The sequence below is a fragment of the Anser cygnoides genome, chromosome 1 (assembly GCF_040182565.1).
Source record: "Anser cygnoides isolate HZ-2024a breed goose chromosome 1, Taihu_goose_T2T_genome, whole genome shotgun sequence".
NCBI lineage: Eukaryota > Metazoa > Chordata > Aves > Anseriformes > Anatidae > Anser > Anser cygnoides.
In genome coordinates this window covers 7,614,767-7,641,188 of record NC_089873.1, presented here as the reverse complement: position 1 = coordinate 7,641,188, position 26,422 = coordinate 7,614,767, and the positions used below count along the sequence as shown (strand labels likewise).

The following is a 26,422-nucleotide window of genomic DNA, read 5'->3' as shown; positions in this document are numbered from 1 at the left end:
CCAACCAGCTTCAGCCCCTGAAGGGTGGCGTTGCTTTGGAAGGGGCCATCCTCCATCAGGGCTGATGTGCAGGAAAAACTCACAGAGAGGGATCTGCAAGAAAACCCCAGCTTTTGTTTCACCTAGTGACCCTGCCCATATTACCCAAGTCATGGTCCCTACTGTGAGGAGGTGGGACGACAGCCTTGACCGACCTTTGAACTCCTCAGAGATGAAAGATCCCCACATGGGGAATTTTAAGGGCAAGGCAGCTCAAGGCACCTGCAATGAGCTGCTGCTCCCATGTGTATCATGGAAACTGATGTGTAAATAGAGCAGTTGGTACCAGGCAGCGTGAGCCATGGAGAGGCTTAATGCAGACCCAAAATGTCATCTATTTAGGCAGGCTTGTTCATGGAAAGTGGCTTGATGATTTGGGGGAATGTTTTGTGCTCTATGAATGTTAAATGACCCCTGATAAGTAAAGAAAGCCTATTAACAGGCAGTTCTGAAAGCAGTCAGGCTTAATTATCTGAAAATACAAGGTTTTGCAAGACTATAAAAACCTGTTATTTATTTTTTTTAAGTTTTGAAAACATCTGTAAGCTAAGTATGTTTGAATATGCATTTGTATATTTATATGCACATATATGTGGTGATTATGCAACAAGCATGGACATTTGCTATTCATTTTGACTATGTCTTCCTTTCTCTTTTTTGGCTCTAGTTGAATTTTCTGACTGCAACATTTAAATGCTTGGTGTCAGCAAAATGCATATTCTTTCCCTGCATTTTCTTTTTTGGCTTTTGAAGGAAGATCTGTTCTCTCCGTCCCAAAACAAAATCCTCACCCACAACCTACTTGAGAAGTCCTTTGATGTCTGCTTGCTCAGTATAAAGATACAGGGCTCTAGATCTCAACCCTCCCCTGTTTGCCAGCTTAAGCACTAATTCTCCCATTAAATAAATCTTACTAAGAGGGCAGAGTCGAACGTCACATCTAATCATTGATCAGACCATAGTGAATTGCTTATATTATATTAACACGTGCTTTTATTTCACTGTGAGCACCTTTTTTTTTTTTTTTTCTCTCTCTCTCTCTCTCTCTCTTAGAAAGGAGAATAAAATGTTTGTTGGTCTTACCGGGACTAAAGAGTGAAATTATTTCAATTAAAAGCAAAAAAAAATTCTAAACACCACCTTTTCCCGCTCCAGTATTTGCATACACAAAATGAAAATGCTTATCTGATGGTTCATGCTGAGTGCGGCATTGCACGCAGTCATTAATGATCAAAATCTTTCTAATTCAGGTGTTAAATTTTAATTACGGCAGAGTGCTGATTAATACCAAATATCACCAGGCAGGAACGACTGCGCTTTGTGCACGAGGGACTGGCTGCCATGCAGATCCTGTGCTGTCAGAGCACCCTCATTAAGTGTAGCTCAGCTGTGCTGCCCTACGCTCCCAAATCCAGTGGTGCAATCCCCATTTCCAGCCTTATGGACACCAATTTGTCCTGTATTCAAAGCATTGTCCTCTGCCTTTCACAGGATTAGCTATCCAGGCTTTCAAGCCTCATCTTTCTTTCTCTTTGTTACAGTTTTCTGAATGAGAAAGATATTTTTTTTTGTTCCTAAAGGTACGCAAAGTAAGGAAAAAGATAACTAACGCAGCTTTTTCCAGCCCCTGGCCTTCTGATGGCAAATGCATTGCCTGTATTTACATATTGCTTTGGTGGCACTCGTGCTTTTTGTTAGCAATGTCAATCCTGGGAAGCAGGTCAAGACCAGCGCTGAAAGCTGCCACCTGGATCAGCTGCTATTCCAGGTCAGTAAAGGCCATCGGAGTCCTGGCTCCCCTTATTTACCCATCCGCTTCAGCTGCCATCCAACTGGATTAAGTGATCCAATCCATCAAGTTCGTGATAATCTCACTGAAGCAATTGATTGGGAAAGAGTAGATGAATGTACTCCCATGAGCTCCGCTTAGCGTTAGCTCATGGTGCAGCCTCTCTCTCTGTGGCTGCTGCAAGCCCTTTGCCAACGGAGGATGTTAGGGTTGGTTTCTGCTCTCTTCTCACCTGCTGGAGAGCTTGCCAGGCAGACAGTGCTCTCTAGAATTTGTTGTTCTTCATACATCTGACCTTGCTAGTCACCAAGGAGCTGACCATGATGTTGAAATGACTCTTGTTGCTCTTTGGATGCATATATACTCATATTTATTTCTATATAAAACACAACATACTAAAAAGTAAAGTTAGTCATGACCCTGACTTTCATTATACTGCCCCAAAGTAATGAAGTCCTTCGTGTTTACCCACTATCCCTGAAATGCCTTTAAAGCATTGCTTGTTAAGCTGCAAATAGACAACACCACTCGTTTACAAAACCCAAGGCGGACAACACAGACACAAAGCTGCAAAGAACACGTGAAAAGAAATAAAAGACCATATCATGACCCCGCACTCAAATTATCCCCAGTGGCTTCTCTTCTGCTACATTATCCACCCTCAGTGCTCTATCATCTTCAGATTGCATTCATTAGAGCCCCAAACTAGCGCAACCCATTTGATTATTCAGTCTGTATCTGTCATCAAGGTCACTCAGGTTTGACTCTCCTTCACCCCAGTCAGGGCAAAGAGCATCCCAACTCCTTCCTTCACCTGCTGCCACCACCCACTTGGGTTGTGCTCATGTCCCTTGAGCACTGGCCCAAGCAGTTCAGCCCTGCCCATGAGGACATTTTTCTGCCCCAGTTTAGGACATCTGAAAAGTAGACATCTAATTCTGGGCTAATCAGCCTACTCTCTCCTTATAGTTGATGAAAAGTAGTAGGCGCCTCTAACAGGTCATTCATCTTAACCCAAAATTGGCTTCTAAGATCAGACAAGTTGCCTGTGGTCACCTGTGGCTAGGAGGAAACTCAGTTAATGGTGACTAGCTTAAAATTAACCATCTGGCTTCAACAAGTCTGAGTTCAGATGAGAGAAATGCTTCCCTTAATGACTATTTTCACAGAGAGTAAGGCTAACTCACACCTTCAGGCTGGACTCGGGAAAGCTCTCTCTCGGACATCTGAGGTTTTCCAGAGCATATTATTTTTTTTGCAGAGCTAAACAATGACTGTCCCTTTTTTTTGGGTAAGGTAAGGGAGAGAGAAATTTTTGGGACCTTTTTTATCAGAGTTTCTACCAAGAGCTGTGATTCGTGGCACTGTTTTGTGCTGCTCCGCAGAGGGACAGAGTAGGGGAGCAGCTCTTCCCACCACCAGCCACAGTGGCTCATAGGGGCGAGGGCCTGCCAGCTTGGTCTGCATCCCGTGAAAAAGGCAGGACACTAAGATAAATTGTAAGGTCCCTCAGTGACACGAGGTGCTCCTTTCTGCCCCTCTGCATCTGTAGAGCCAGATGGTTGAACGCTGCTCCGTGTTGGCACCGTAGATCAACTTCACCATCACTGAAGGAACAGTTTGCTGGGAGCCCCTGGGCCATCATCAGGGGCTGCGAACTTCCTACCTGATAAGCAGCAATGACAACGGGGGTGAGGATGCAGCTGTACCTGGCTGCCGCGTCCAAGCACACGTGACCGCACGAGGATTAATCTCGGGCAGCGAATGCACATCATGCAGAGCTGATTATTCACGGCTTGTAGCAGAACAGGTGGTCTGCTGTCAAGCAGAAGGACAAGTGCTTTACCCCCACAGAGTATGGCATCCAAAAAAATGACTTTTTTTTTTTTTTTTTTTTTTTACTTTGGCTGCTCTGGCAGAACAATGGGTTTTCTGAGCTTCCCCTTGGGGGCTCAAAACTGGGGAGCATTGAGGTCCTGTGCACCCCTGATGCTTCATCCAGGGCAGAATAAAATCGCTGGTCGATGTCCCAGGGGAGCAGTGGCAGCACTGCCATTCACACCAGCAGTGGCGGGGGGGGGATGAGGACGGTGTTGCCTGCCCTCCCTTCTCCCCTCTCTACATAGCAAGCTCTGCACAAAATCCAAGCAAATACATTTTTATCAAATGCAAGAGGTAATGTAGTTGAAAATATTACGGTTAAGGGCTGATAGGTTTACAGAGAAAAAAAAAAAAGAAGGAGAAAGAAAAAAAAAACAACCCACAAGCCTGCCAGGGTTTAAAATTGCAATGGCTTTTAATGTATTTCTTGTCCCAATATTTAACTTTCATGCATTGAAAGCAGCCAGGAGAAACTGTTAAAGGTGCAGTTAGAGGCAATTGTCAAATTGTAAATCAAGTGGGAAAAGCATAGTGGGTCAATAAAAATAAATAAGTGGGATGGTCCCTTGGGTGGGATGGAAAAGCTAGTGCTTTTGCCAGCCTGAAAATCACCTATTTCTTCCCCAGTAATCAAGGGTATTTCATTATATACGAAAAAACAGGTGAAGTAGTAAGGAAGAGACAGTCTGAGATTGCTCCCTTTCCAGTGCAGTACAGTAACTGCATAAAACCCAGCTGCTACGAAACAAACAAACAAAAAACAGCAAGAGGGACTCCCCCAGCTGTAGTTCTGGATGGATGCAGGTACCCACTCACTGAAACGTGCCACGTAGATGAGCACCTTTTCCCCACAGTTCTCTTCTACACCCTGTATGCCTTCTCCTAGAGTTGCAGATTTCCTACTAGAAGCTTATTCTTGATCAAGTACTCTCAGCCCCAAACTTCATACCCTTCCCAGGCTGTAGCTCTGCACATCTCCTGAGCAGAGATGCTGGTTCATCGCTTCCTATGTACCAGGCTGGGCTCCCCAAGTCATTTTTGCTCCTCAGTGCAGACAAATTTGACCTCTGGCCTTTGGAGATCAAAGGCTACGCTCTGCCACCATTGTACACTCTACCTTCCACTTCATTTGGTCTGTTTGCCTGGCCACTATTTTCCACACCATTGACAAGGCGCTGGGTGGGTGATTTGTCACAAGGTTGACAGTTATAGACTGTAATGTGTATAAATAGCCCCTGATTTTTGAGTTAATCAATGGAAAAATGAGGATCAAAGTCAGAAAGGTTACGTGAGTGTGTATATATTCCTGCATTGTGCACACACATGGTATAGAGGTCTTCACTGGAAACTACTACACAATGCAGTTATTTTCTCGAGCCACCCATGAGCCAAGTCCTCAGCTGCTGTAAGGGAGCAGCAAGTCTGCTGGTGACACAAGAGCTGTATTTTTATGCCATACTTTATTTTTCCATCACAAAGAACTGTGCTTTGCAGTTGTGCTACCCCATAGGACGGGGTCTGTATTGTGCAGGGGTGTAAGGCACCACACAACCATAGGACAAAAAGCCATTGAGGTCAGTATTTTCTGTCCGCTAATGGGTGTAAAGAGAAGAAGAAGGATAGTTTATCATCCTGTTTCCCAGCAATGAGTAAAATTTCTTCCTAAGCTAAAAGTCCTGCTCAGCCCCTTGTGTTTAATGGCCATTGAGAGGACTAAAACCGCTCTAAAATTATCTGTTTCCTTCTGAATCATTTATACCTTGGACTCCTCAGTATCTGTGGGCAATATAGATTCCAGTTTAATGATGTGCTGTATGAAAAGTGCTCTCTTAGGTTCATTTTAAACCGATGTTTGATGATATCGCTGCACGCCTACTCATTCCTATATTACGAGAAACAGATCAGCATTCTTTTTCTATTCCTCTTCGTTACACTATTTATGATTTTAAAGACATTTATCTTCAGCTCCTTTTTATAATTTTTCTGATCCTATAAGTTCTCTATTCGCCTTTTTTTTTTTTTTGTGAAAGCCCTTCTACACCTTTGATCAACTCTGCCTCTCGTCTCTCTCCTTCTTCTTTAGCTTTTTGAGTCATCAGAACAACACAGAATCTTTAAAATATGGGTGCACCGAGATTTCTACAGTGGTATAATGAAGTCTGTATTTTATTCTCAATCCCTTTTCTTAGAATCCCTAACGTTCATTTAGCTTTTCACTGCTCAGATTGGGCCGATCTTTTCAGAGAACACACATAGGCAGGTTTAGTTTTTCACCTGGTGTCTCACCTTGCACTAATTGACACAGAATTTCATCTGGCAATTTAATGCTAGGAAAACCTGTGCCCCAGTGTCCTCCTGTAGCCCCCCATGGTCAGCACTGGACTTGGCCCTCCTGAATGCCTCGTGCCACCTGCAAGCCGTGGCACTTCAGTGCCTCTCCTTCCCAGTCTTGGTTAGGAGCAGGGTGGATAGCAGAGGTGCCAGCACGGACCTTATTACTCTATTATTACCCTTCCTCAACTGCAAAAACCTTTGGTTTCTATTTCTACCAATTATTCTTCTGATTTCTACCAATTATGAATCCCCTTTCTATTTCTATCTATTCTATCCTTTCTATTTCTATCTATTCCCTTTCCATTTCTATTTCTACCAATTATTAACTGGCCAAATGTCTTCATAAAATACAGATTTTTCCACCATTCTTGTCCAGCCTTAGGCAGAGGGTGCCTGGTTTCTGTGGGGGTCTTGCTGAGCACGTGGAGGCAACAAAAGGGAAAGCAGCCTTCACGGCGTGTGGGCAGCGAGAGGAGCACTGTAGCTGTTACATATTGCATGCACGCAACGGGCTTTTTATGGCCTCATTAAAGTCAACGGGAGCCTGCCATCTGCTTCGGCAGGGGCAGCATCAAGGTATAAAAACATTACGCACTGTTTAGGTGGTGCTTTTTCCTGAGCACTGGCTGATCCTTGCCTTGACCCCAGAACTAGGTATGAGTTATCGCTTCTTTTCTTTAGGAGGGGAAGCAGAAACTGGGAGTAACGCAGAGATTTCAAAGATTATGGCTGTCTCTCATCTGGCCTTATGTGTATGAGCAGAGAGAATGAGAAGCAGGCGAGGGAATTCTTGGCAGCCCGTCTGATGTGACATCCCCCATCAGCAGGTCTCAATTTCCGTCTGACTTTATGATCTCTCTTTCTCAATCTTGCAACTCCAAGACTCCACAGTGAGCTCAGAGTCTGCCAGGAAGGCTGTGAGCTAACTAGGTGACAGAGATAGTGAGGCACAATTGCAGAAGCTGTAATAAGCAGTATTGATTTTGAATAAACACGTGAGTACTATTGACTTGGAGAAGCTGCCTCTTAGAAAGTGGAGGGACTGACCGGCTCCAAAGGGTGGAAAAGTGGACATCTTTTTCTGGAACTGGGTAAGATGAGTTTTAGTCACAGGTATGAAAGTACAACCTGATTCCAGCATTCTTTTTCTCAAGTCTGTTGGCAGATAAAGGTGTAAGAACCATAGGGCTTTGTAACAGGATGAAGAATAAAGGAAGTGGTTTAGGTGGATTGGTGGAAAAGAGCTGGTGAACAGAGCAGTGTAAGCAAGTGGTGGGTAAGGCATGGTCCAGTGCTTGAGCTGAAGTTTATATCTGAATGATACAGAAATGTTAAAGAGAAGAAAAACTTTGGTCAAGCATAGCTGTAAGAAGCTGGGAAAGACAAGCAGTGAAAACTTAGGACTGTAATTTTCCGCCCATGATTGAAGAAAGAATCTCCCTATGTCTTATGGACGAATTCCCAGGAATCCTCAAGGGTTGTTTGGCATGAGCTGTATATGGATAGACCAGCCTGGATGCCCTCTCCCAGAATTCTTAAAGCAGCCCCCCACCTCCTTGCCATTTAAAGTACAGCAATCTTCTCTCTTTTATTCATAATGCCAGACACTATCACATCCCTGTTGCACAACATTCCCATGGTGACACCAGTCCTGGAAAAGGAACATTCAAGCAATGCTTGAAGATCTCTGCAAATAACATCCCTCCAAGATTAATGAGGAGCTACTGTGGACTCAGAGGACTTTGAACTTATCAGCCCTCAGAATTTAGCCCTGAGCTTGACCAGGTAGCACTGAAAGTAGTCAAATAAGATGATACATAGCTGAAAATGGTCATGTTGGCAGCTTATGCCTTGGACTGAGGCAGAAGTGCCCTTCCCGAGGTAATAGTTCCCGCCTTAATACTTCCCAAGGTCAAAGATCCAGCTTTCACCCTTGAGACTGCTCAGGGTACCTCACTGTACTGGAAAACAGGCCTAGAAATGTTTCCATCCTGGATGTTGCTGCAAACCAGCTTCAGACTGCTCACCCTACCCCTAGAGGTCACCAGTGGCCCCTGGATCTCCACATGGGATCCAGTCAGCCTGGCTGGTTATGTGGATTATAATATTTGCAGTAATGCCATGGATACCTTGCACAGAAATAAAAGAGATTGAGCTCCTTTTCATAAAATCACACATAATGAAAAAGTAGGGCATCTGGGAGACAAAATCCTCCATTTCTTACTATTCCCTAGTTATTCTTTTTGCATGGAAGTAAGAATACTGCCGAATGCAACAGGGGTCTGCTGAAATGAGGGCATTCCTTTCACACATGCATATTCAAAGATTAAAGAGAAAGCTTTGAATTACTTTCAGAAAAGGGGTCAATTATGTAGATTTTACATGGCTTGTTATTAAGGCCAAAACTCACATCATTTTCACAAGGGCTGGAGGACAGCAAGGCAAAGATGTAAAGGCCTGAGTCCAGATCCACCAGGAAGAAGAGAGGGAGAATCAAAACATTGTTAATTATATCCTCTCAAGAAAGGACTTGTGGTGCTAGGAATTCATCCCAGGAGGGTAATTTCAGGGCTACAAGCTGTAATGTATATTATTGCTGGTCTAAGCAGAAGAAGGAAGCAGCTCTGGCTGTGGCACCTTCAGTAGCTTTTTGTAGGGGACTCTACTGGAATTAAAGGCTTGTAACTTAAACAGCCTGCTCTGCAGAATATGATATCCTTTCCCCAACCTACTTGAAATCTTTCAACGCCAATACAATAACAGGTTGAAATAAAACTGGTCAACAATGGTTTCCTTGGACTTTGCAAGCTCTTTGACGAAGTTTCTCACAAAGGCTGTTAGGGAAACCAGAGGTATTTGGTGAAAGATTAAGTATTGTGCCATTGATTTAGAAACTGGCCAGGTCAACAAACAGAACAGGAATGACTAGTTAGCTCTTACAATACCGAAAGCTTGATAAAAGGCTGTCATAGGGAACATATTAGCTATCTTTTCATGCATAAATAAAAGGCTTTGTTTAGGGGAATTAAAACTATTACATTCCCTTGAAATCCAGCAAACTCCAGAAGTGTTGTTAATATTTAATTAATTAATATTTTACACTTTCTTAGATTATTAGAAGGTTACTGAAAATATGGTCTCTTCAATGTAAGGAAAAGACAGATTTTATAATGCCCTTCCTCGTGTTTGATGTTTTTCTGGAGTTTGGGAAGGAAGGTTGGGCCTTATTTTTGGAAAAGTGTATTTGGGTTCATAGTTTCCATAGTGCAAAAGAAAGGAATAGAGAATGGGTGGGAATGATCAATATTTTGTACCTGGATCAAAAATTCACACCATGGGTAAAATAATCTATTTGGATCCTAATTGGATGCCAATGAAAATTTAACATCCTAATAGAGCAGCTTGCTGTTCAACAGCTGATCAAAAATGATCCCATAAAATCACTTTTTGATGGAAATGTAGTTTTCAACTGAAGGTTTAAAGATCATGGAAATTATCACTTTCCAGAAGAAAATATTCAAACTTTTTTCACAAAAACCTAAAACATTTGGGCCCAAATGGGGCCTTTCTCAGATAAAATTGTAGCATCCTATGATGCCCACAATTTATATCAGAGGGAAAAACATTTTCTGATCAGCTTTGTAAATTTCCTGACTTCTTAACATGAATTAGATAGGAGTACAGAAATGATCGATTTGTGGTATAACACTTTTCTTCTAGGGAAGTCAAAACATTTTACAAAGGTATTGATGTCTTGTTAGCATAGGAAAGCTGAGGATAAGGAGAACTGAAGGAGGTACCTAGAGCCTGTGCGAGACCCTGGAAAGGAACCTGCACATCCCAAGTCCCTGTACAAGTGCACTCTCAAGTAAATCACAGGGTACATTACTATCACATGAAAATTTCTGAGCTGATCTTTCAGATTTGGCAAAAAGAGACAATAAACAGTCATAATTAGAAAGCTAATTCTGTCTTTTTCTAAAGAGGAAAAATATAGGACTGCACGTTTATCTTCAAATTAAATCGAAGACTATACAACTCCATGTGAGCATTGTTATTTTCCTTTATCAGCAAGGCATTGTTTTGTTGCATGAAATCTGTATGTTCAATAGATTTGATTTTCCAAGCAGCTGGGTTATCTTGCACTGTGAAGGCTCTCTCTTAATCTCAATTGCTGTGCTTTTCTCAGCGCCGTTCCCAGCTGCTCAGAAATGAGCACAGTGCTTTCATCTTTCTTTTCGTGCTCTTATTAGGTGTGACAGTTTCAACAATACCCGTATGTAGAGAAATATGCAGGTTTTAATTTGTTTTTTAAAAATGTGATTGTAAAAAATATAGGCAGAAAGATGTTGTTTTTAAATTATAAAAGTCCTGCCATGATCACACGCTAATGATGTTGGTTTTTTTTTTTTTCCAGATTGCTCTAACACGTAATTGCAGCCAAATCTTATTTATCCACAGGAGACGAGGGAACAGAAAAGAGCTGAAATATGCAAAGTTGGGCCATAGGTGCTTTTCAAGTGATGGTGGCACACAATTAGGATTAAAGTATGTATCGGATTGTTTGGTTTCTGGAAGAACATTTTTGAGAGACAGGATTGTTGATTATCCACTTTTCTATGTCTTGTTAAACATTTATAATGCAAAGAAACGTTCCCCTAGCATGATGGGGTCATGGTTTTAGAGAGGATCTTTTGGTGTTGTTGGAGCACTAACATGAGAAGAAAGAAAGGAAAGCAAAAATACTTGGAAGGATGGGATCCTTCAATGGAAGACTCTTTGCTTTGAACTTAAACAGGTCAGAGAAAAAAAAAAAAAACTGTTTGTAATGCTCATTTTGTTCTGAATGGGTCAAAATGAGGAATCTGAATTTGTACCCAGGAGGTGGGCAGACTGCTTCTGCTGCCAGTGATGCGGTCAGTGCTCAAGCTGTACCTTAACCCAATGTGCAGTGTACGAGCAACTGCTTCAAAAACTGAGCTGGGAATGCCTGAAAATTCACATCAACCTCAGCGCTGTCCTGGAGGTTGAGCATCTGTAGTGGGAGAGACAGATCTCCCTGCTGCAGACACCACACAATACCTTGTCATTTCTGTTTGGGTTTGCTCTCTCAGTGCAAGAAAGCACTTCACAACCTGGCCCCCATTAAGGCAGGACTGACAGTGTCCACGTGTGGAGAGGGCCACACGTGCTAAGTCATGAGGTGTGATAAAGTGGTGGCCGTGCACAGGTCTGGACATTTTTCTGCTTGCAGCCCTGGGGAAGAGGGCAAAGGAAAAAGGAGCATGCAGAGCAGCAGAAGATACTGTGTTCAGGAGGGGTATTAGATTTGCAAAGGTACCCAGAGGTGCATCACCTATAAATAGTTACAGAATGACAACGAGGTTCCCTTTGGCAAAGATGCCTGGTGTGCAGTGCTGAGATGGATCAGGTTGACAGGCTGCACTGGAACCAGGGCAAGCAGGACTCAAGGAGTCCTCGCACACCCTGCTTATCCAGCCCTGCTACAGTCAGCCCGAGGGCCAAAAAGATCTTGGTCCTCTGCTCTAAATCCAGCAGATCCAGGAAACTGAGAGGACAGTCTCTGGGCTCTGTTCTCTAGCCCACGATCACTCACCCATCTTTGCAACGTGGCTTTGACAAGAAAGCAGTGATATTTCTGCCAGAGGAATGCACATTTGCCCTGGAAATTTCATCATCAGGCCTAAACTAATATAATATATCGATCACATATATATGTGATTACGCAATATATGGATCACAGGGGGTATTCACGCCTGCTGGAAACGTTGCCAGCAAACTCAGGAAGACAAGTAGGTACAAGGCTAACCTGCAGGCTGTTCACTTTGGGGTATTTTCCTGTTTTCCCACTGCAGCCACATTTACTAGCTAGATGCTACATGAGTCCTTACAGTGTGAATTCACACTGTGGAGTTTGTCATCATCCAACCAACCAAGTATTTGATTTGGGTATTTTAGAAGATAAAGCGATGCTGAAATTCTAGGTACTTGAGGCTGGAATAAGGACTCTAAAACACATTTTTTCCGCATCAAACTCAAGAAAGCAGTGTATCAGCACAATAGCCTAGTCTGCATTATTAAAGGCTACTGGTAAAGGTTTGATCTACAGCCCAACCCTCCTGGGTTGGGCAGCCCAGGGCAAAAAAAGGCTTTTGTCTGATGTAGTTTACTGAAGTTTTTCTAACAAAATAGATTACCAGCAAAAGCATTATTTTGCTAGTGCAAGAATGCCTAAGGACTTTGTCTCTATAAGAAAAACTGATTTTAAAAAATACAGCAAGCTACTTCTTACCAATGATCTGAAAAGCGACAATATTTCATGCAGAAACTGGAGCCCCACGATAGATTTTCTGTAGCAGCAGATGAAAACCTTCTCCTCATGGCAGGTTGATCCTTCTGCTGCAGCTCACTGCTCTTCCCAGGGCAAATAATATAAACCTCATTTTTTCACATTTTTGTCCTTGCACGTTTTTTTTTCTTTTACCTGAGACTATTTTTTTTCTGATCCAATACCACCTCTAAGATAAACAGGCACACCAGGCATGGGGGCTGGGGGATGGATTTGGGTTTGGGGAGTCTGTAGGAGGGCAGGGGTCCCTTAACTTGCTGTTGCTAGACACATCGTCACACAAAACCGCGTGCGCTGTGCATGCCTGATGCTCGTGCTTACAGGCTGCCTTGCTGCAGGATGAGCGTTCCTAGAGTGAGATATTTTTACCTCCTGGGTGTTTATCACTTAGTGGGTAATAAATCTGCCGATGTTTCTAAGTGGCTTTTTAAAATGAGGACCACTTAATTATCTCTTGGGCACTGATTTAGAGAAAATCTATATAGTCTGTACGGTTTCTCAAAATCCCAGCTGTTAAAGATACCCCTGAGGGGTGTCCCCAAGCCCAAGCACAGCATGGTCGTGGAGCCCGGCTCCAGAAGCACACCATAGAGGTGGCTTCAGAGGAGGGTGGCTGGAGGAAGAGGAGCTCCAAGGGATCAAAGAGTTTGTCATTAACAGCTCCTGGTGGTGGTTTCTTGTAATTTATCTGCTCAGGTGACTTGGCCTAGGAGCATCATCTAACTTCTTAGCAAGACCCTGCCCATACCCTAAACTTACCCCAGGGCCCAGGGAGAGTAAGAAACTTACAGCAAGTCACAAATGCGGGGTCCCCTTTGGCTCAGTCCACCTCTGGAGCCCAGCAACGAGCTTTCTGCATCCTGATTTGTTTTTCTGCCTGCTTTATGTCCATGCAGACGAGGAGAACAGTTGTTGTTCCTTGCATCTGCAGTACTTTGCCAGGCAAAGGCTGTAAAGAAAGGGTCTCTACAGCCCACTGGTGACCTCCTGCCAGGACAAGCTCCCTGGGTGAGAGTGCTGAGCCTAGATGGCTTCACTCCCATCTTTGCATAGTCACCTACAGGTGCAGCAGATATTGGTGCAGGTGCCCCATTAACAGGCTAAGCAGGGCTGTAAGGAGCATCTTGCTACTAATTCTCAGTTAGGGGGGAAAAAGGATCTAAAAATGTACTTGTGCCTGGAAGGGTTGCTCTGCAGAACGAATCCTTTGCATTTCTTTTGCATCTTCCATCTGTGATTTCATGGTTAATTGATTTATCCATGCGATGTTCCTGTGAGATATAGATTATCTCCACTTTCAGAGTGATAAAACTGAGTGCGTAAGGGTTTGCGATTCAATTTGCCCTAAGCCCTCAAGGGACTACAAGGCAGAGTAGACCTGGGATGCCCTCGTCCCTGCTCCTCAAACTCAAGGTGGTCTCCCTCTCCTTGGGGAGATGCAGAAGAAATCACGCCACCACGTGCTACACCCAGTGGACCAGAGAACTGCCAGAAATATTCAGCAAGGACTTGCTGGGCCTGGCCAAGGCACAAGGCATGGAGCTGCCCTGGCCCCATGGATGAGTGCTGAGGGACAAGCCACTAGTGGGGAAATGCCATGACCACATTCACGTGGTTTGCTTTTATTTTCAATCATCCCAGTGTCGATGACTTCACCACAGCACCAGCTGCATCGATTCTGCTGAAGGTTTGAAGATCAATGTCTGTAACAATCCTGGCTACAGCTCTTCCAGGGGATCAAAGCTCAGTCCTCAGGTCATGCGGCTGAATTTTATCTTCCTGGAAGCTGTCAGAGACTTTTACCTGCTGCTGGTTAGAGGGAGACACATAATGCATATTTTGGGTTACATCTGCATAGATCCTATACGGGCTAATAGAATACAAACATCAGTATCCTTCGAGTCAATAGGAAACAAACACCCACAACAGATTTCTTTCTTCGACTAAATTTAAGCCTTCCTTAAATCTTGAATTGTGTTTGCTGAAGGGTGCTGAACTGCCTTTAAATTGTTTTCAATAAGCAAAGAAAGGTGAAGAGAGAAGGACTGTTAAGAAATGGTGAGGACCTTGCAAATGTAATAGCAGATAAAAAACAGGTGAGGAAACACTTAGAAAAATTGGGTGCCCACCAGACATTATATCCAGGTGATGTTAAGACTTTGGTGTAAAATGAATTAGCTGATTAACTTATTGAACTGCTGTCCTATATCTTTGAAAATGTCACGTACAACAGGCAGGTTTCAGGCAACATGTATGCTTTTGACCCCATCTCCCCAAGCCAAAATTTTTGGCTTTTTTCCCAAGATGCACATATCATCTGCCTTTATTTAAAAAATTTGGATCCACCATCACCGTGCCTGCCCCCTTACTGCGTGCCAGATAACTCAGATGAGCAATCACAGGATTAAGATAATGAGGAGGAACCATAATGAGATGTTTTCATCCTTATTTCTGCCAGGATTATGGCAGAGAAAACATAAAAAATGCATTTCTGTTAGGCAGCTTGGACACGCATCACCTTATTCTAATACAGGTCAAGGGAATAGAGCCTTAGAAGTGCCAGTTCACTCCACATACTATAAAGAAATGATAATGAACCAGCTGCGCTGGAGGCAGCCATAAGTGTAGACATTTGAAGTTGTCTGAGACAAATCCCACTTCTGAAGATTGACCCTGATCCGTGCGTTTTGTCGTTGTTTCCAGCTGAAGAAAAACTGGGGTCCCTGAATTTTAACAGCGTCTAATAGTGGCGTGAATTCCAGCTTCAAATATTAATTCAAATGAGGCTTTGATGTAAGTGGGGATCGTTGCTTAAGCCGAAAACAGGCTGATGATATGTATTCATTATATGTAGAAGCTCTCCTGTGCCTTGCTGGGGATGTTGTGCCGGCATCATTATTTTGCATCTTTATTGACATTCTGGGAGACAGAATAAATGTCCCATTAGGCCAGTAAAGATGGAGAAATTAAACAGCAGGGAGACCTAGGATCAGCAGTATTAGGAGAAGAATATCTCTGTAGTCTGTTGCAGTGAAAGGAGCGCCCAGACAGGGCTAACACAAATGCAGATACTTAGATCCCCTGCCCCAAGGTGATGTGTCTAAGGGGTTAAAAGGTTTGAGAGGACCTAGGGTTTAAATGAGCTGAAAGGGCTCCAGAAAGCAAATGGGCAAGAAAACAGGAGGCTATCCCAGACCTCTGCGTGTCTTTACCACGTAGTCCTCACCTTCTTCCCAAAGCCAAGGAAATTTGCTCAGAAACTGTCACAGACGGGATATGAAGGGACTGACAGCTGGTCAGCCACAGGGAGTCCTCAGGGAGGCTGGGAGCTCATGGGATGGTAAGATAAGGAGGGTCTTACAGACACCTAATGGAGCAGGAGGACACATGCAGCAAGAAATACCCATTACAGAATAAAGCAGACACATGTTGCTGGCATCAGTGGGACAGGGATTTTATCTGGGGGGTCCACAGAAGCCCCACTTGAGTGGCAGGGGGAGGGCTCTCACCTCTTCCAGAAGATAAATCTACCAGAGTTGGTGATGACTCCAAGCTTACCAACAGTGCATGGACCACAAGGGTTGAACAAACCAAGATAAAAATATGTAAATGAAAGAAAATGTAAGCACATCATGGGGGAAAACAGGGTCCCTTGTTTCCCAAGGTCCTGTTTTCAGGCACATGGTCATGTCCTGTGAAGCAGCCTGTCTCCATTAAATAAGGGACATGCTGGATCTTCCTCAAACTCTGCCATCCTCTTGTCTACAGGGGTCATAGTTTTTCATGTAGTTGTATCTTCTAGAGTTGGACAGGCCAAAACTGTGCTGACATTTTGGAGAGGAGATGGCCCCCAGCTGCTCTCTTCATTTTGGGTTCTAATTTGCTTCAAAACTAACCCAAACCCAAACAAAAGCACCTTGTCATGACACAATATTTTACAGGACTGCTTTGGGACAAGACAAAATTATTGTTTTGTATTTTGCCAGCTCTGTCTATCTATCTTCTCTTTCGGCTTTATCCCAAGCCTTTGTGTTCACTCCCTCCCCATCTCCTTTTTTACAGGCCAAAATAACCAAAGTCCAGGATTTGCATAGTTGTAATGACATTATCCTTCAGAGAAATGGCTATTTCTCATTGAGTGCCTTGCCTGGCCCGCGAGAGCTAGACCTCCTCTCCCCATGCACACACAGACGTGTCTATAGAGCAGCAAGTGCATTTATGAGAATCTGCGGAGTATCTGGGAGTCACCTTGCATCAGAGGCTGTGTTTTTACAGACATAAAATGGCTATAATCAGGTTTCTAACTGAGAGCATAATAGCCGTGCTTTACCAGACTTGCAGCTTGGGGAAACGGCACTTAATTTGACAGAGATATTAACAGGGATGGCAGTGGAGTCCTTTACATTGGAAAAGCAGCTTCTGTTATCTTGTTCTGTTGATTTGTTCTTGCAAACCAAACACACTCGGTGTTTGTTGCTTTCTACACTGGAGTGAACACCGTGCCCTGTCTGGATGGTTACTGAAGTGGATGAATAAATCATCTACCTGGCTGTTGGAAACGCATCTACAGACCAAATGCTCTAGTAAAATGCTCTGAATGTGTCTTGACTTTTAACACCCAGAACAGCAAATACACCTAGCAGAGAAAGGAAAATACAGCTCCGGTTACTGTGTGGGGAAGAAAGCTCTATCGTATTTCCAGCACATGCTTTGTCAGAAAACTGAACATGAATTTCAGCCTCGTGGTTATGCATCCAGGGAGCCAGTACATCCAGAGGCCATCTTCTCTGCTGTGGCAGAATCTCTGGACAGCAGCAATTATTTTAGTCTGTAAGCCTCATCTCTACAGCTCCTGTTTTTCATCTATAGATTGTGTAAGCACAGATGTGTTGGGATAGAGAGAAGGAGAAACAGGGTGGTCAGAGCCTTGTCCAGGTCACCAAACGAGAGCCTGGTCCTGGAGACCCAACCAAGCTGGTGGCAAGGCATTGGGGTCCGCATATCTGCTGGGGTGATCTTCTTGCATGTCGAGAGGCAGCTAATATTTCCTAAACTACCACATTGACTTAAGAGGAATAGTAATAATAATAACAATTAATAATAATAATAATGCTGAGGTTGTTGATGTGTCATAAAGATAAATGCCCTCCTGTTGCTGGAGGAGGATGGACAGACCCTGATGGAAGAATGCTTAACTGGCTTTGCCATAAGTCAGCCTCTCACTCAGCTTTGTACAGATATATTCAGATATGATTTTTTTAATGTCTGTCTTCCAAATCCGGAAGGCAACTAAAACAATCTTAATAATGCCTTGAGACCTTAAAATTCATTGCATTGCTTTGCTTTCATGGAAAAGGCGTAACTGTCCTGGAAAAAAGCAGGTCATTAGTGCCTTAAAGATGAGCTCACAAAAGGTGTTTCCAGCCCTCGCTACAACCAGAGCCTTATGAGGGTAAGCTGGCAAACGATTTTGACACCACTTACTCATGCAAATGCTGCATCAGTGGAACAGCTTGCAAAGAGCACGGGGCTGCCCTGTGTTTACTTCCCCGGAGGCGGCTCTGCCTCCATCCGGAGCCCCGGGGCAGATCTCAAAGGACTGCAGCCAGCAGCCTCAGAGGGGAAAATCTCCCTTCTCCGATTTGAAAATACGCCCTATAACCAACAACAAATAAACACGGCTCTGGTTTCTCAGGGCTGCCAAAACAAAACACCCAGTGCGGTGCTGTTCCTCCCCTTGCATCACCGACAGAGCTGCCAGCTGAGTTGCGCCCGTATCCTTGGTGCCTTGGAGCAGTCCCAAGCAGGAAGCACACAGATAAGCTTTCAGGAGCTGGGCAGCTTTTGTAGTGCTGGTCGTCACAAAAATAAATAAATAAAAGACCCCAATACCTGGCCACCAGCTAGTAAAAAGATCACATTTTTAACTCCAAAAATCCCTGCTGAGAACACAGCCTTTCTGAGAACAAAGCTTTATATATGCCAAGAGATGGCTTCAGAAAGAGAACTGAAAGATGACTTTTTTGAACCCTCTTTATAATTTAATCTACAGCTGCAAAGGAGCCTGGAGGAGCAGTGCCATCCCGGGTAGGAAGCACCCAACCATCAACCTGTGCCCATGCTGCACCTCTCGTATACCGGGATACTCATGCAGGCAGCAGCTGTGAGCGCCTACAGCTCATTCCACTCCAGCCAGAGTGGGTTTTGCTGGCTCCCAGTGCTTCCCTTTGCACTTTTCAAAAAATCAGCTTCCTCACTGTCCAGAGGTCTCAGTCTGCTCCCCAACAAGCCGGGTGCACAGCCCTGGCAGCAGCAAATGGTGCTCACCACCGTGCTCAGCACCTTGGCATTTTTTTGGCAGTGTGTCATATAAATAGTGTGTCCTATAAAAAAGCTCAAGAAAATATTCAGAATTTGGGATTCCACGGGGTTTCACCTTTTATTTTTCACCTTTTTTTTGTGTGTGTGTGTCTGTTTTTCCTTTAAGGAAAAAAGACAGCAGAAGAAAGGAATTTCAGGACATTTTCAAACGTGTTTTGTCTGGATGAATGAAACGAAGTAAGGTGTGGTGATTTATTTTTTTTTTTCACAGCAGAGAGATTAATTGTTGAAAGCAGCTATATTTAACCACAAAAAACAAAGCCAAAAAAAAACTAAAAGAGGCTGGTCTTTGTAGGGCATAAACAAGTCTGACCCTTATTTAGGTAGCCCCTGAACAGTTTGCCTTTGTTATTCTATCCGTGGACTTGTAGTAAAAGCAACAACCTAAATACAAAGCTCTCAGTTCCCCAACCAAGCCCCGAGCTTCTGCAGGTGCTGATTCTGATTTGCAAATGGTACTTTTAAGAGACCTGTCTGCTGCTTTTGACTTTTATTCGTAGAAATGAAAAGCGGGGTAAATCTGGAGAAGCGGTGAAGAGAGAAGCAACAATATCCCTAACATTTGGAGGCAAATGTTGCACTTACGGAAAGTATGCAACAAAAATGAAGCGAGGGTGGAAGGCGCTCCAAATGTTAAATATTCATTAGTATTCCCTACGCTGCCTGTTCTAAATATAAGATGCTTTTCAGCGCAGCCCCTGTGTATGGCTGGGATGCCTCCCTCTCCCATATATGATGCCAGAGCGATTTGGATGGTGGGGAAGTCGCCATGGCAACACCTTGATGCTACATTTTGTTCGCCGGATGAAATGACCAGGCGTGAGGTCGGCATGCAGCGTGTATACGGGATGCTGCCCAGCCACGGCAGTGTCTTTTGTCCTGCCTGGGGGCATGGGCTTGGCAGGGGTGAAAACCATGCAAGGTCTGGCTGTTTCCCCTCCCTCATTTAGCCTGAGGGATGACTACTTGGCCAGCTTGGGGTCAGGGAGGCAACAGTGGATTTTGGCAGCCCCAAAGAGGGGATCAGTGATCTGTAAGGGAGGTGGGACCATGGGCTGGGAGATCTTGGCCACCAGCAGCTCTGGAGGATGGTAGGCAGGAGGAGATGGCTGCTCTGAGGGCAGTGGAGATCAGGTCTGGATCCAGACTCCTTCTGCTCTTCAGGACGTCAGGGCAGGCAGTGTAACTTCCCCTGTGTTGGGATCCCCACCCCAAAGATTAGGAAGGGTTTCAATTCACAGAAGTTTTATTCAGGCTTGGGTGCACAGCAGGTGAACAGGAGGAATGCTGAGGGTTCAGATATACACCATAGGGTCTGACTGCTTCCAGGCCCCTTGGCCAAGAGCTGAATGCCAAATATACCACTTTTTGGACCATTTTTCCCACTCCAGGGTCAGACAATGAAATTCAGAAATTTATCTTTACTTCACTAAATGCCAGCGAGATCTCTCTGCTCTCAGGCCTGTGGAGGTGTCTCAGTGCAGTCAGCAGGGCCTGTAACGAGATTCGGCACCTACCTTGGTCATTCGAATTATGGCAATATAAGGGTTTTCAAGGTACCTATCTCACTCCCATGATCAGTTACAGAGCTGAGAGTAATTACATTCCCATCTCAAGCACTTCTAGCATGGGGTGGTTGAACCCAGGAGCGGATGCACATTGGTGCAAACCAGACGAGCAGCTCCCCTCTTCGGTAGGGGGAGAACCCGAGATAGGCCGGGTGCTGCTGACCAGGCTCTCAGTCAAATGCCGCTCTCCTCCCCAGATAAAAAAAGGATGGGAAAGCAAGCGTTCACATGCTCCTTTTGCCTCTGCAGTGCCTTTGATCTGAAAATGTCAGGAAGGGAGGCTGTAGAACAAGTCTGTGGTAACCTGAGCACCGCCGTGCGTCGTGGCCCAGGGGAGGAACGAAGTGTCGGGGCACAGCCCATGCTATCGCGGCACTGCTCTGCTGGCTACCACAGCGGAAACCTTCGTGTTAAAGCAAATACACACATCTCTGGCTCCCACAGGTGTAGAGGCATTGGTCTGAATGCGACAGGGGGTTGCAAAGAGGTTTGGATATGTGCAGGGAGGGTGGCGGTCCTGCTGCAGGTCACTCAAAGGACGGGTCGGTGGCTGTGTGGGCTGAAGCCGAGCATTGGCCCAGACAGTGGTAGAGCTCAAGTCCTACCTGGTGCCTGGAGGCTGAGAGGAGGATGAAATAGGACGCATGACCCCATCCATTTGCTGTCACTCCAGCTCTTACATCTGCTGGAAATGTCCAGCCTTGGTGCTTTCTGAGACAACCACATCAAAATTCACCCAGGCAGAGCCAGTTAGGTCCCCTGGCCCCACTGCTGGAGGTGGACGTGGACAGATCTCACTGTCACACACCACTGCAGCTGTGGCACACAGCATCCCTGTGGGGCTCGTAACCATCCTTGAGAAGTGCTGTGGAGGGACAAGGGTCCCCAGTGTGCAGGCTGAGCTGTGGATCTGCTCAGACAGCCCCGTCCTCTTCCTCGTTCCTGCCCGTCCTGCCGGGCTGGGCTCTGCTCTGACTCATGCACTATCAGCAATTCCCTGGTCCGTTCACATCAGAGTCTTTGAGTGCTGCTGAACCAAAAAGGCCCTGGCTTGCTTTTCTTGTCCCAGGCTGGATTACTCCACTGGCTTTCAGGAAAACCATCTTTTTTTTTTTTTTTTTTTTCCCTTGTAAACAAAGATAACACAGGAAGCTTCATGAGGCACTGTGGTTTAGCCTAGTTCAAAGCAGAATGAGCTTTAAAAGAGAACTGAGCATTCATGCTATCACAGATGCACCATATACATTACTATATTGCATTTCAGGGTGCCCACGTGGCCTGAGAGCTCCGAAATGCCCAAATAGTGCTCTCTATTAGATTCCTTTGGGCACTTTGGAGTGTCAAATTACTCTGATGGTTTGGAAGCGAGGCTGTTTCACAGATGCACGGCTTGTGAACCTCACACCAGCGTCTGACACTCCATTGTACACCAGAAAAAACACAACCGCTGTGTTTTCCTGGAGCCTGCAGTTCCTGCTGCCATTTATTCACCCACTTTTTAAAGTCCTATAAATACCAACAGCAAAATATATTTGTGTACACCCAGCAAGAAATTGATGAACCTGACAGAGGTTGCACAGTGGCTTTTTAGCTCAGGAAAACTAATCGCTGCCTTCAACACGATATGATCAGGTTCCTTCACATTTAATAAGGAGCTGAGTTTTGCTGAGAACAGTTAATTACTTTGAAATTAATATTAGTGATTCATCAGGGGGCACCTTCCCTCCCCGGTTTTACCCCATAAGGAATAATAAGAAAAATGTCCCCACACTGCAAGATCTACAGGGTTGAAAGGATGGGAAGGGAGAGAGAGAGAGGAAAAGTATCTGTGGGGCCAAACACCCTCATCCGTTTCCCTGTCTAGATGCACTTCTGCTGGGACTTGCCAGGACAGGGGTCCTTTATTTCTCTGTGTTCATCCCAGGCTTTGCACCCCACGTTCATGGACACCACCATGAACAGATTCCCTTGCACCCTCCCCATTTGGATGTAGCCTCCAAAAGCCTGTGTGGAGCATGAAGGATGTGTGCAGGCAGAGGTGGTTTCTGCTCCCAAAAAACATGAAGCCACAGCAAAAGGAGAGGTTTATGGAGGGGTGAGGAGCCACGGAGGACCTGAGGAGAAGATGCACTTGGAAATTTTCCTTTTGGAAATTTGGGTTGAAGCACCGTGGGAAGGAGCCTTTCTCTCTGGTGGCCTTGCAGGAGCCTTGGAGGCTGACTCAAAGTGGAGGCAGAGTGTTGGATGATGAAAGCTAAATGAGGTGAAACCCCACAGTCATTCAGGGAATATGTAGCATCGTTAGAAGTTTAACCAGACCTACTGAATCCCAGACTGGTGCCTTCATCACATGGTGACTCTTCCTCAGAGTGTCACTTTGGGGCCTCAAAGAGCTGGTGTTAAAGGGCATTAGAAATTTCCACCTGTGATACACTCCAGTCAGCCTGGCAATCATTTTCTAGCACCTAGGTGGTGTAGCAAGGTTTTTGATAAGGTGGTGTAGCAAGGTTTTTTATTTCATTTTCAAAAAACAGTTGCTGTGTGGAAGGTTATCCCCTGGGTCAGGGAAGGGGAACCCCAATTTCAGTCTGCATGAGGAAGCAGGGCATGCACTGGGAAGCGATGGTCCAGAGGGGTTTTTCTTCATGCTGCTCTGGTTCATCCCCAGGGACCGAATGCCCATGTGTTTGGAGTGCGTGGGGTGCAGGGCTGAATCCCATTCCCAAAAGACATTAATTCCCTGCATTACCCTGTGCTGGAAGCTAAAATGCAGCAAGCAGGGGCAATTAGGGATTCTCCACAAAGGCGTGCTCCGATCTGAATTAAAATGCTAATAGAGAGGCATTCACCGAGTATCTTTGGCCGAGCAACTTTGCAGGACTGTATTCCTTTTGTTTCCCCCTCTTTTCTTTCTTCCCCTCATTTCCTAGCTGACGATTGAAAGGAACTGCCTTTTGGTGTGGGTTTGGTCACTCGCCCACAGCCAACGTGCCCAGCAGAAAGCGCTCCAACCGCTGCCAACCCCGAGTCGGCACGGGGGATGAGGGATACACCCTTTTAAAAGTAAATCCCGGGGAATCCGCAGCCTTTCCACGAAGTTTCGGCGGTGATTTCCTAGCTAGCTAGTCGTGCGTCAGCCCCGCGCGCGGGGATGCTGCTGAATTAAGCCCAGCGTGAGAAGCCGGCGGGCACAATAGGCAGCGGCTGGTCCCATCCCTCCCGCTTGACCCGATCCCAGTGGCAGGGCTGGGATGGCTTGTCCTGAATGCATTACGTAAGGCTGGGCTCGTTTGTCAGCCGCGATGGTACAAACATAGCTGCAGGCAGATTATGCAGAGAGGGAGAGAGAGAGGAGCGCGAGGGAGAGCAGGAGGAAGGTCTCTCCAGGAACCACCACTCCACTCCGCACCACCGAGGGCTGCAAGTTGGCGGGCGGGCGGCCGAGCGGCCGTCAGGGGGTGGCCAACGGCCCCTGACATGCTCTTGTTCGTGTGGGATGCTTGAGGACGGCACCAGAGGCTAAGCTGGGGGAAGAGGATTGGCATGAGGATCGGACCAACATGGAAGGGCTTCTGTCTCCGATGAGAACGAAGGTAGGGGAAGATGTTAATGGCTTTTGAGGCTGTTTTTACCCGGGGAAGGGAAGGGGAGGTGCGGGGCTAGCTTTGTGAATAGGGGGCTTGCCGAGCTTTTGTCTCTGTTTCTCCTCTTCCTTTATTTATTTTTTTTTTCTTTTTCAAAACTCGTGAATGCAACTCGGCAGAGGAGCGACAGCAGTCGCCTCCGAGAGGGGAGTAACCCATCACTCTTCCTCGACAGAGCTGACCTTTGTAAATGAGTTTGCCTTTTTGGAGTAGACAGCCATATTTTTGTTTGAATTTCCAGTCGGAGGCTCTCATTGTGTCTGTGTGTCTGTGTGTGCTCCCTGGGGAGCGGCTCGTGGAAAGCGTACCTGCGGCGCGGGGAGGGATGCTGCTGCTGGGCTACCTGGGCAGGGCATTTTTGGCGGCAAGGGGTGCACGGACATGCAAAGAGGGTGCTTTTATGCCCCACAGACCTGCGAGGGTGGGAGACCTCTTGGTGTGGACCCAGACAAAAAGCTGTAAAAGAGAAAGTGAGCATGCAGACCTCAGCGACTGCTGCGCTTGTCTGCTGGCTTCTCGTGCTTCAAACTCTCTTCAAAGGTTTGCCATTAATCCTCGTTATGAAAGAAACTCGGATTCCTGCAGGGAAAAGCCACAGGCAGAGAAATACGGTGGTGGTTTGGTTTGCAAAATGTCTTTCCGTACTGTTATTTCTGCATGGTCCTGGGGGATAGACTGAATCCTGGTTGTATTTTATCTGGTCACTGCCTCCATCCCATGTGGTATCTAGCTTGCGTAAATCTCTCTGATTTTGGTCCGTCATAACATGCAGCCCCATTGTGTTATATCTCAGGACTGGGAGAAGTGGAATTCAATGGCAGTTATTACTGGCAAATGGGCATCTTCATATGTCTCAAATGCAAGCAATTGTGAAGGTATAGCTGGACCAGAGTTGTTTCATATAAATGCAAGACAAGAAAAGATTCTGAGAAATCGTCTGGTCCAGCCCCTGTACAGAGGCAGATCGGCTGGTCTAGTCTCCTCTATTATATCTTTGCCATCTACTGTCTTAAATTAAAGGCTCTTCAATGATTGAAAGTATTTTCAATATTAAAAGCTAGGAAAGTGATTTAAATAATAATAATTTGCCAGCAAATTGCTGTACTGTAATTCTCCAGGGGAGTGTTTTTTCCCACTTTAATTCAGTTCCTTTTTGTCTTGCCTAATAAGTTGAGCATTAAAAAAAGGACCTACCAACTTCATACAGCTCTTCATTATACAAGAATAATGCTAATGGGCAGTTGATAAGATGACAGATTTATTAGGGGCTGTAGAACCAGACATTCATACCCCTTGTCACTGAGGAATATGTACATTACTACTAGTCTTTCTAAGGCATTTCTGAGTACTACTTTGTTATTAAATCACAGAATATAAAACAAACAAACAAAAAGCCCAGCAGATCTCCTTTCAGCATTAGAAAATGCAACTTCCAGCATTTTAGTTGATGTTTCCATTCTGCTTCTTTAACCAGGCTTGAAATGATTGCTGGAGGCAGTCTCTCCCGGCACTGGTGCGCTATCAGGTTAACGCGTGAATTAAGTCAGATGTGTGTACTATCAGCACCTGCAGCATGCACATGGATATAAAAATGACAGAGTAAGGGAAGTGGACCGGGACTGGATATTATGTTTGTTCTTCTGACTTGCTTCGTAGCTGCAGCTGGAATGTAAATCTTAATAATGCCATTCATAAAGTGTAATCTCAATTACCATTATCAGGTTATTTATTGAACCTACAGAGGAATCTGCTCAGGAATATAGCCTTAATTCTTTGGATCACAATCTGCTTTCAGGCCAAAGCAATGAAATTTTAAAGCATCAATTACCGTGGTATAAAACTGGTGTGAGTCTCGTGAAGCTCCAGCCCCTGATGTTGATGTTACATTGGTGTTAATCTGGGGTAGCTCTGTGGCAGCTGCTGGAGATATTCAAACAGATTCTGCGTAATAAAGATCAGGATTGGGCCCTTGTGTCTTTACCTTTCAAAGAAATAACAATGAGAAGATCACTTGAATTGATCTGAAACTAATCTCATTTCTAAGATATTTCATAGTTGGCAGAGGCTCCCTGCTTACTTGCCAGAAAATCGGGTGTAAAATCTATAACTCTCCAAATACAACCTTAATACGTGATGCCTTCAAAAAAACTTGCCAACGACGAGGCTGCCGATGTGCCGAGACCCCTTCCTGTCACACTCGCTAATATTGCCTCCTTTTTTCCCCTCTACTCCCCCGTCTGTCTTCTCCCATCTGTTGTCACTTACTTCACACTTAGGCTGCAAGTGTTTGAGGTAGGTTGGGAGTTTTTTTGTCCTTTCATTTGTATGGTGACTTGAAGAATGGGGAGTTCCTGGTCACCTCCAGCAGCACTGCCTGGAGCAAGCCTGGAGCATCTGTGGGCTCCCAGACTTTATC

The 26,422-nt window shown here is 45.1% G+C and overlaps 1 protein-coding gene across 2 annotated transcripts in view; it reads left to right on the top strand.

Moving 5' to 3' along the window:
• FRMD4A (FERM domain containing 4A) overlaps nt 1-26,422 on the top strand; it is a 362,715-nt gene that overhangs the window by 63,723 nt on the left and 272,570 nt on the right. Inside the window, exon 1 of one of the 2 annotated variants that reach the window (XM_048062552.2) lies at nt 23,721-23,955. The exons of the other annotated variant lie outside the window; for it this stretch is intronic. Coding sequence (XP_047918509.1) covers nt 23,923-23,955 — 33 coding nt within the window. The 5' untranslated portion in view covers nt 23,721-23,922. Of the gene's footprint in view, nt 1-23,720; nt 23,956-26,422 lie in introns of those variants that run through there. 2 annotated transcript variants of the gene reach the window in all.